The following is a 10017-nucleotide window of genomic DNA, read 5'->3' as shown; positions in this document are numbered from 1 at the left end:
ATGGGGCAGCCCCATGGCCCAGTGGGGGCTGGTAGGGGGTCCCTGTAGGGGCCTATGGGGTGTCTTGGTGTCCCTATGGGGGCTATAGGGCGGCCCAACATCCCTATGGGGCAGCCCCGTGGGGACTGTAGGGTGTCCCTATGGAGGGCTATTGCGTGTCTGTGGGTCTCTACGTGCTATGGGGCAGCCCCACATCCCTATGGGGCAGCTGTGGGTCCCTATAGGGGCTGTAGGGTGTCCCTATAGGGGCTGTGGGGTCTCTCTCTGTCCTATGGGGTGTCTCTGGGTCCCTGTGGGTGCTATGGGGCAGCCCTGCGTCCCCATGGGGCAGCCCTGGGTCCCTGTAGGGCTGTGGGGTGCCCCCCATGTCCCTACAGATCAGTGCAGCCGTTGGCGTCAGATATGGGGTGCTGCTATGGGGCGACCCCAAATCACAGCCCCCCACCCCCCCACCGTGGGGCTGGACACCTGGGTCCCCCTGACTTGTGGGTCTGGGGGGGGGGGGGGGGGGCAGCCCCATATCCCTCCCCATATCCCCCAGTACCTGGGGGTCACGGGTCCCACGGCATCCCCCCTGCCCCACACGTCTCCCTCTGCCCCCCCAACCAGCCCAAGGTCAATTTTTGGGGGAGTTTCGGCGTTTTATTGATTGTCAAGGACACGTGTGGGGCAGGAGGCCCCCAACCTCTGCCCCACAGTGGGCTCCCCCCCCCCCCCCCCACACCGTGCTGTGGGGCACCCCACGGCCCCGTAAAGTGCTTCGTTAATGACTCCTCGTTATAAAATAATTAATTAAAATGAAATCATGACGAGAGCGAGCAGTGGAGTGGTTGGGGGGGGCAGACCCACGGCAAGTGGGGCCTGACCCACAGGGCGGCCTGCCCCATGGCAGGGCTGGGGGGGCTGCCCCACAGCGGGCCGCGCCCCCCCCCCCCCCCCCCCCCCCTTCCCCTCACTCACCCGCAGCGGCCCCGTCTCCTGCAGCCGGCGGCGGGGCCGGGCCCGCCATGGCCCGGGGGGTCCCGGTGGGTCGGTCCCGGTGGGTCCCGGTGGGTCCCGGCTCCGTCCTGTCCCCCCGCCCCCCCCCTCGCCCCGCCCCCGGCGGCCCCGCGCGCGCGGATGGGCCTGGAGGGGGGGGGGGGGGGAGGACCCGGCGCGAGGCGTTCCCGCGCTTTTCTTCCCGCCCTTTTTCACGGGGCCGGGGGGGGGGGGGGGACGACGACGACGGGACACGACGACTGGACGCGGGACGACGCCAGAGGCGACATTTCCCCCTCCCCGCCCGGAGGGGACGGGAGAGGGGACACCGGGCTCCAGGAGGTGACAGGGGAGGGGACATTCCCCCCCCCAGGAGGTGACAGGAGGGAGGACCCTCACGATGGAGGGGAGGTGACAGGGGAGGGGACATCGGTCTCGGGGGTGGGGTGGGGGGGTGACAGGAGGGAGGACCCCCACGATGGGGGGGGGAGGTGACAGGGAAGGGGACACCCCCCCCCCGCTCAGTCCACGCAGAGGCAGCGAGTTGATGGAGCCATTTATTGCCCCCCCCCCCCCCCCCCGGGACCCCCACCTTGGGGGGGGGGACACACACCCAGGTTTGGGGATGGGGCCCCCCCCCGTCGTCTGGGTGTGTCCCCCCCCGCCCCCCCTCAGGTTTGGGGGTGCCCCCTCAGATGGGGGGGCCGCCGTCCCCCCCCGGCAGCTGGTCCCCGGCCAGCAGCTCCCGCTCCACGCCGTCGGCGGTGATGGTGGCCAGGCGGATCACCCCCCCGCTGGAGCCGTCCCGCCCCATGGCCAGCGCCAGCCCTGGGGGGCAGACGTGGGTCAGGGACCCCCCCCGCTCCAAACACCCCCACGTTACCCCCGTAGGTGCCCCTGTGTCCCCCCCCTAAACTGCCCCAGGCCCCCCCGCCGCGTGCCCCCCGAACGCCCTCTGTGCTGGCCGTGCCCCCCCCACCCCCCCAAAGCCCTCTGTGCCCCCCTGTTGCCCCCCGAGTCCCCCCCCCCGCCCAGTGCAAGGCCCCATCTGTACCCTGCCATGGCATCCCCCCCCCCAGACGCCCCCCCCCCCAGACCCCCTCCGTGCCCCCCCCCCGGCCCCACCTCGGGCGACGAAGTCCCTGCCCTGCTCCCGGCTCATGCCGGGCCGGAAGGTGGCGTCCAGGAAGCCGTAGATGTAGGAGCTGCCGGAGCCCCCCACCGCGAAGGGCTGGCGCAGGAGCATCCCCCCCATGGGCACCACGTACACCTGGGGGGCACAGAGCGCCGTGGGGCAGCCATGGGGCGGCGACCCCCCCCCCGCCCCCCTCCCCATGGGTACCAGGTACAGGTGGGGAGGAGGAAAGGGGGGGGGGGGGCTACGGGGAAGCAGGCGGACACCCTATGGGCACCACGTACACCTGGGGGGCTATGGGGCAGCTATGGGGCAGCTATGGGGCGGGGGGGTGGGGGGGTGGAAGGGGGGTATGGGGCAGGGAGGGAGATGCCCGAGCCCCCCCCCCACCGTGAAGGGCTGGCGCAGGAGCATCCCCCCATGAGCACCACATACACCCGGGGGGGGACGGGGGGCGGCTGTGGGGTGGCTATGGGGCAGAGAAGGTGCTGTGGGGCAGAGAAGGGTGCTGTGGGGCAGAGAAGGGGATAATAAGAGATGGAAAAAGATGCTGTTGGCAAAGACACGGGGTATAGAATAGAAAAGGAAACGCTATGGGGCAGAAAGCCCTGCTATGGGGCAGAGAAAAGCACTATGGGGCAGAGGATGAAATGCCAGTATAGAGAAATGGATGTTGAAGCGTAATGAGATGTGTTAGGGGGTAGAAAGAGCGATGCTATGGGGCAGAGAGCCCCGCTATGGGGCAGAGGGGAACCCGCTGTGGGGCAGAGGAGGGTGCTATGGGGCAGAAGCCCCGCTATGGGGCAAAGGATGACGTCTTAGGTGGGAAAAGCAGACGCTGAACGGCGGCGAGAGGTATTACAGCACAGAAGGAGGGACGCCGTGGGGCAGAGAGCCCCGCCGTGGGGCAGAGCCCCCCCACCTGCCCCCCGCGCCGTGGGTCCCAGCCGGCCACGATGACGCCGGCGCTGAGCTCCTCGCGGTAGCGGTAGCAGCTCTGCTGGAAGAGGCGGGCGGCCGTGCCCACGCGGGGCGGCTCCGCCAGCTCCACGCTGCGGGCGGGGCATGGGCGGGGTCAGCCGCGCCCTGGCCACGCCCACCCACCACACCTTGGCCACGCCCTCCCCAGCATTGGGCCACACCCTGCCCCACCCACGCCCCCCCCGACCACGCCCTCCCCCCCCCTCCCCGGCATGCCCCCACGCCCTGCCCTGCTCCGCCCTCGCTCTGACCACCCCCCCCCCCCCGGCCACACCCTGCCCCGTGCCCCGCCCGTGACCACACCCTGCCCCGCCCGGCCCCGCCCCACCTGTGGAAGCCCAGCTGATAGGCCACGGCGTCGGCCACCGCCTGGGTGTCGGCGGCAGAGCCCGAGCGGCAGCAGAAGATGAGGTCATGGACGGGGGTCAGCTTGTCCGTCACCCGATTGGCCACGTACGACCTGCCCCGTGATGTCACCGTGATGTCACGGCAGAGGCCACACACCCCCCTCCCCCCGAAAGGAGCCGCCCACGTGGGAGTGACGGCGCAGGTGACAAGGGAGGGGCTGGGGACACCCGGGACCCCCCCCCCCCGTCACGGTGACGTCATGGGTGACACGAGTGATGTCGTGGTGATGTCACGGGGAACACGATGGGGGACGTGGGTGACATCACAGGGGACAAGGGAGGGGCTGGGGACAGCTGGGATCACGCCGTTACGGTGACATCATGGGTGACATCACAGGTAACACGACGGGGACACGGTGACATCAGCGGGGCCGGGGACAATGGGTGGCCTCTGGGGCTGCCCCCACGGTGACATCATCGCAGTGACAGCACAACGCCCACACGAGTGACACGGTGACACCCCCCAGGGCTGGGACCCCCTCAGCCCCCCCCGGTGACATCACGGTGACGTCACAGTGACCTCACCCGGTGGTGGTGCGGGAGTCGGCCCCGATGACGACGCCCCCGTCGAACTCCACGGCCATGATGGTGGTCTGGGGGGCGGGGGGGAGCTTGGGGGGCTCTGCCCCACAGACTGCCCCATAGCGCCCCCCCCGGCCCATAGCGATCCCTCTGCCCCACAGACTGCCCCATAGCGCCCCCCCCCCGGCCCATAGCGATCCCTCTGCCCCACAGACTGCCCCATAGTGCCCCCCCCCGGCCCATAGCGATCCCTCTGCCCCACAGACTGCCCCATAGCGCCCCCCCCCGGCCCATAGCGATCCTTCTGCCCCACAGACTGCCCCATAGCGCCCCCCCCGGCCCATAGCGATCCTTCTGCCCCACAGACTGCCCCATAGCCACTCCCCTCCTGCCCCATAGTGACCCCTCTGCCCCATAGCCACCCTCCTCCTGCCCCATAGTGAACCCCCCGCCCCACAGACTGCCCCATAGCGCCCCCCCGGCCCATAGCGACCCCTCTGCCCCACAGACTGACCCATAGCCACCCCCCTCCTGTCCCATAGTGACCCCCCCAGCCCCACAATTCCCTTCCCCAGCCCCACAACCGCGCCCCCCAGTCCCCCATGGGGCCCCCCCAGCCCCACAACTGCCCCCCAGCCCCATAACTCCCCCTCCCCAACCCCACAAGGGGGTATCTCTGCCCCATAGCGGTATCTCTGCCCCATAGCCCCCCCCCCCGAGCCCCATAACCGGTCCCCCAGCCCCACAACTGCCCCCCTCAGCCCCACATCTCCCCCCCGCCCCACTCACGCCGGTGCTGACGGGCTCCCGGCCCCACTCCTGCCCCCCCGCGGGCCCGATCCCGGCCCAGGGCTCGGCCGCGGCCGCCCGCACCGTCACCGCCGCCGCCATCTTCCCTTTCGCGCTTTACGACGGCGCGACGCTTTTTACGACAACGTGGGAGGGCGGCGCCGCGCTTTAACGGCAGCGCGGCAGGGACGGCGGCACGGCCGGCCGCGCGCCTCCTCCCCACCCCCGGCAGCGCCCCCCCGGCGACCCCCGGTGCCCCCCGCGCCTCCTCCCGACCTCCCCCCGGTGTCCCCCACGCCTCCTCCCGACCTCCCCCCGGTGTCCCCCACGCCTCCTCCAGACCCCCCCGGTACCTCCCGGTGTCCCCACGCCTCCTCCCGACCTCCCCCCGGTACCCCCCGGCTCCTCCCGACCTCCCCCCGGTGTCCCCACGCCTCCTCCAGACCCCCCCGGTGTCCCCACGCCTCCTCCAGCCCCCCCCCGGTGTCCCCCGTGCCTCCTCCCGACTCCCCCCGGTGTCCCCCGGTGCCCCTATGCCTCCTCCAGAGCCCCCCCCAGTGTCCACGGTGCCCCCGCACCTCCTCCAGAGCCCCCCCGGTGTTCCCCGGTGCCCCAGACGCCCCCCCGGTGTCCCCGCGCCTCTTCCAGGTACCCCCCCCGCCGTCCCCCGGTGCCCCCACGCCTCCTCCCGACCCCCCCGGTGTCCCCACGCCTCCTCAGCCCCCCCCGGTGCCCCCCCGTGCCTCCTCCAGACCCCCCCCCCGGTTGCCCCCAGTGTCCCCACACCTCCTCCAGCCCCCCCCCGGTGTCCCCCGGTGCCCCAGACCCCCCTCGGTGCCCCCCGGTGGCCCCGCACCTCCTCCAGAGCCCCCCCGGTGTCCCCCGGTGCCCCAGACGCCCCCCCGGTGTCCCCGCGCCTCTTCCAGACCCCCCCCGCCGTCCCCCGGTGCCCCCACGCCTCCTCCCGACCTCCCCCGGTACCCCCCGGTGCCCCCACACCTCCTCCAGCCCCCGCCCCGGTGCCCCCCGCGCCTCCTCCAGAGCCCCCCCCGGTGTCCCCCGGTGCCCCAGACCCCCCCCCGGTGTCCCCGCGCCTCCTCCCGACCCCCCCCGGTGCCCCCCGCGCCTCCCCCAGCCCCCGGCAGCCCCCCGCGATCCCGGGCCCGGCGCGGGGCGGGTGACCAGGCCGCTGAGGCGGGGGGAGGCTGCGGGGCGGGTCTGCCGTGACCCTCACCCGTCACCCTCACCCGCGCCTCTGCGTGTTCCAGCGGGTTTTTCTTTTCTTTTTTTTTTTTTTTTTTTTCCCTTTTTTGTCCTCTTTTTTTCTTTGCAGGCGGCGCAGAGGACCCAGCCGGCCGGAGGATTTACCCGGTTGCCCGACCCTGGTTTTTCTCATCCAGGTGGTTTCTCTTGGCCCTCGGGAGCCACGTTGAGGGAGGGCAGGGACGAGGTGGGGAGTTTCGGGGGGGTTCAGAGGTCTTCCCCGTCTTTCCCCTCCTTCCCCGTCTTTCCCCTCCTTCCCCGTCTTTCCTCTCCTTCCCCGGTTCCTTCTTTCCTCCTTCCCCCATCCCCTGTTCCCTCCTTCCCTCTCTCCCCGTTCTTCCCCCAATCCGCATTTCCCCTTTCTTTTCCCCGTCCTCTGTTCCCCCTTTCCTCCTTCCCCCATTCCTCCCCTCCCTGCCCCACATCTCCCCTTTTCTCCCCACCCGGTCCTGTTCCTCTCCCCCTTGTTCCATGTTCCCCCTTCCTTCTTTTCCCACGCTTTCCCCTCCGTCCCCTGTCCCTCCTGTTCTCCTTTCCCTGTTCTTTTCCCACATCCACCGTTCCTCCTTTCCTCCTTTCGCCATTCTCCCCCTCCGTTGCCTGTTCTCCCTTTTCCTTCTTTCCCAGTTCTTCCCCCGTCCCACATTTCCCCTTTCTTCCCTCCCCGTCCCCTGTTCCCCGTTTCCTCTTTCCCCACTCTCCCCGTCCGTCCCCTGTTCCCCCTTTCTCCCTTCTTCCCTCCGTTCTCTCTTCCCCCTTTCCTTCGCCCTGTCCCCCCCCCCCCCGCCAGCCCCGTACCTGGTCCCCCCTCTCCCTTCCCTTCCTCTCTTGTCCCTCTTTTCTCTCTTTCCCTCCGCCTTGTCCCCTTTCTCCCTTTCCCTTTCCCCCCTTCCCATGTCCCCGCTTTGCCCCTTGTTCCCCCCGTGTCCCCCCAGGGCCCCATCCACCTTTTCTGCCTTTTCCCCCGTGTCCTCTGTCCCCTCTTTTCTCTTTTCGTTCCCCCCGGTACCGCCTTTCCCCGTTCTTCCTCCCCGGCCTTTCTTTCTCCCCGGTCCCGTTTCCCCTTTCTGCCTTTCTTTCCCCCGTGCCCCGTTTCCCCGTTCGTCCCGTTCCCCGTCTTTCTCCTCTTGTCCCTTGCCCGCTGGTTCCCGTTTCTTCCCCGAGCCCCCTTCCCCCTTTCGTCACCCCCGTCCCCCTTTTCATCCCCCGTCTCCTCCCTTTTCCCACTCCCTTCCCCACCTTTCTCCCCTGCACCCCTTGTTCTCCTCCCCTTCCCCCCATCCCATCCCGTCCCTTCCCCCCGTCCCATCCCATCCCATCCTGTCCCGTCCATCCCATCCCGTCCCATCCCGCTATTCTTTACCCCCGTCTCCTGTCCCCCCTTTCCCCTTTCTTCCCCGTCCCCTTTGCCTTTTCCCCCGTCCCTCCTGTCTCCTGTCTCCCTTTTCCTCCTTTTCCGTTCTTCCTCCCCCGTCCCCCATTTTCTTCTTCCTTCCCCCGTTCTCTCGCCACCTTTCCTTCCCCCATTCCCTGTTTCTGCCTTTCCCCTCCCGCCCTGTTCTTCCCTTCACTCCCATCCCCTTTCCCCCCCCGTTCTTTCTCCCGTTGTCCCTGTGCCCCCATTCCCCTTTCCCTCCCTCTTCTTCCTTTCCCCCTTTCCCCTTTTTTCCCCCCTTGGTCTCCTTTCTCCTGTCCCCTGTTTTCCCCTCCCTGCCCCGTGTCCCGTCTTTCTTTCCCCATTCTTCCCCATTCTTCCCCCTGTATCTTGTCCCCCGTTTCCCTTGTCTTGGTCTCCCATCCCCCTTTCCCCTCTCGTCCCTGTCCCCCTTTTTTCCCCTTATTCCCCCCCAGTGCCCCCTTTCTCGCCCCGTCCCCTGTCCGTTCTTTCCGCCTTCCCTTCCCCGCCATTCCCCACTTCTCCCCCTTCCCCTTTCCTTCCCCCTCTCTCCACCTTCCCCATTCTCCCCCTTTTCCCGGTATTCACCGCTCCTGCTCCCGAGTGACCCCTTTTCCCTCCTGTTCTGCTCCATGCCTTGTCCCCCCCCTTCCCCCCCCTTCATCCCTTTCTCCTTCCTGTTCCACTGTCGCTTCTCCTCTTCCCCTTTCCTTTCCCCTTTTCTTTTCAACCTCACCTTTCCCCTTTTTTCCTTCCCCCTTTTTCCCTTTTTTTTTACATTTCAACACCCCTTCCCCCTTCGCCTTCCCCCCTTCGCCTTCCCCCCTTCGCCTCCCCCTTCGCCTCCCCCCTTCGCTTCCCCCCTTCGCCTTCCCCCCTTCGCTTTCCCCCCTTCGCTTTCCCCCCTTCGCCTTCCCCCCTTCGCCTTCCCCCTTCCCCTCCCTATTCCCCGTTCTCTTCCCTTTCACCTTTCCAGCTTTCCCCTTCCCTTTTCCCCAAGCCCCTTCTCCTCCTTCCCCGCTCTCCTTTCCCCATTCCCCTTCCTATTCTCCGTCCCATTTCCCTTTGTTTCCCTTTCCCTCCTTCCCTTTTCCGTCTCTTTTTCTTTCCCCCTTCCTGTTCCGCTGTCGTCTCTCCTCGTCCCCTTCCCATTTTTCCCTTCCCCCCTTCTGCCAGTCCTTTTGGGTGACCTTATGGGTTACAGCACCGGGGATTCTCCCCCCACCCCCCCAAAAAAAAAAATTAAACCATATGGGGGATCTCATATTTTGATGACATTTTTTTTTTTTTTTTGGCCTAAACACGACTTTAACCAAAGTTTAAATTGTGTAGTTTACGAAGGGACTCGCAGCGTTTCAGCCGGGGTCCGCGCGCAGCGGGGGGATCTGCTCGGAGGCTTTACGAGGAGGCGCCTGAATGCGGCGGGTTCTCCCCGGCGTTGGGGCAGCGCCGTCCCGGTGCTCTGTCCCTGCCCGCTTGCCAGCGCCGCGCTTCCCCCGGTGGCGTCTCCCGCCGGCAGCGCCGCCGGCCGGGCGTCCCTCCGGGGGTGGCACCCGGCAGCGCCGCGGTTGCAGCCACGGATTTTGGGGAGGGGGCGTCACGGTGTCAGCTCCCGGCCGTGCGAGCGAGACGTTGCCCGAGGAAAGCCAAATGCGTTCACAGCGTGAAGTGTTTTTACCGGGTGCACGTAGACCCGGCGCAGGCCTTTCCCCCGACGGGGACGGGACGGGGCACGTCCCAGCACCACGAGAAGGTTCGTGCTGCGCCGGGAATCTCCGAAATCGCAGCAATTGGCCCCGGTCCCGGCCGCGGGGGCTGAGCTGGCGCTGGCTGCGCCGGGGCTGGGGCCGGGCCGTTTCCCCGCAGCCCCCCCCCCCCCGTCCCTCCGAGGGACCCCGCGGCCCCCTCGGGCCCGTCTTGGCGGCGCTGGGCTGGAATCGGGTGTTTTGCCTCGCGCGGCTCCAGGTTTGCAGCCGGCGGCGGAGCCCCCCGAGGGGACGGGGCCAGCCCCGGGCCCGGGCGCTTTGGGCCTTTTTTGGGGTGAATAGAAGGGGGGTGTGGGGGTGTGTGGGTGTGTCTCAGGGGTGATGATGTCATTTGGGACCCTGCGACGTCACCGGGGCAGCGATGATGCGGCGGAGGAGCAGGTGAGTGGGGGATGGCGGGGGGGGGGGGGGGGGGTGTTACGTGAGGGTCCCCCAAAAGAGGTGGGTCACAGCCCCAAAACGCCTGAAAATTCTCGGGATGCATTAAAAAAAATGGGAGAACCTGTAACTGTGGGCGTGAGGCGCCGAAATAGCAAACAGTCTGGTTTATACGTGAGAAACAGATACATAGAGAAGTCATTTATGTGTGTAAATAAGTTCAAAATAAAAACCTCTCAGCGTTTCTGTGCTTCTGCGTTATGTAAAAGATCACGGAATGTAAAAATACTTAAAGGAATGTGTTTATGAAAAGGTGTTAGTGTCAAACAGACGCGGGGGCGTCGCAGCCCGAGCACGTTCTCGGTGTCGGCGCCAACAGGTGACAGCGGGTCCCGAAACGCA

General features: G+C 67.7%; 1 protein-coding gene across 1 annotated transcript; it reads right to left on the bottom strand.

The window, feature by feature from the left end:
- Positions 1-1647: 1647 nt before the first annotated feature.
- Positions 1648-4951, bottom strand: LOC134509459 (proteasome subunit beta type-6-like). Its single transcript, XM_063321997.1, has 6 exons — positions 4813-4951; positions 4027-4094; positions 3423-3554; positions 3036-3165; positions 2104-2248; positions 1648-1806 (listed from the first exon to the last, which is right to left on the bottom strand). The coding sequence occupies exons 1-6, from the start codon at positions 4912-4914 to the stop codon at positions 1670-1672; spliced, it is 714 nt and encodes a 237-aa protein (XP_063178067.1). The 5' UTR covers positions 4915-4951; the 3' UTR covers positions 1648-1669.
- Positions 4952-10017: the final 5066 nt, after the last annotated feature.

This window comes from Chroicocephalus ridibundus, unplaced genomic scaffold, assembly GCF_963924245.1.
Source record: "Chroicocephalus ridibundus unplaced genomic scaffold, bChrRid1.1 SCAFFOLD_81, whole genome shotgun sequence".
NCBI lineage: Eukaryota > Metazoa > Chordata > Aves > Charadriiformes > Laridae > Chroicocephalus > Chroicocephalus ridibundus.
Note: the sequence above shows the minus strand (reverse complement) of the source record. Positions and strands in the feature narration are given on the sequence as shown.

Coding starts and splice junctions, on each gene's coding strand:
- LOC134509459 (XM_063321997.1), bottom strand. CDS start 4,914: ATGGCGGCGGCGGTGACGGTGCGGGCGGCCGCGGCCGAGCCCTGGGCC. Junction 4,095..4,812: donor GGGAGCCCGTCAGCACCGGC/GTGAGTGGGGCG, acceptor CCCGCCCCCCAG/ACCACCATCATGGCCGTGGA. Junction 3,166..3,422: donor TATCAGCTGGGCTTCCACAG/GTGGGGCGGGGC, acceptor CCCCGCCCGCAG/CGTGGAGCTGGCGGAGCCGC.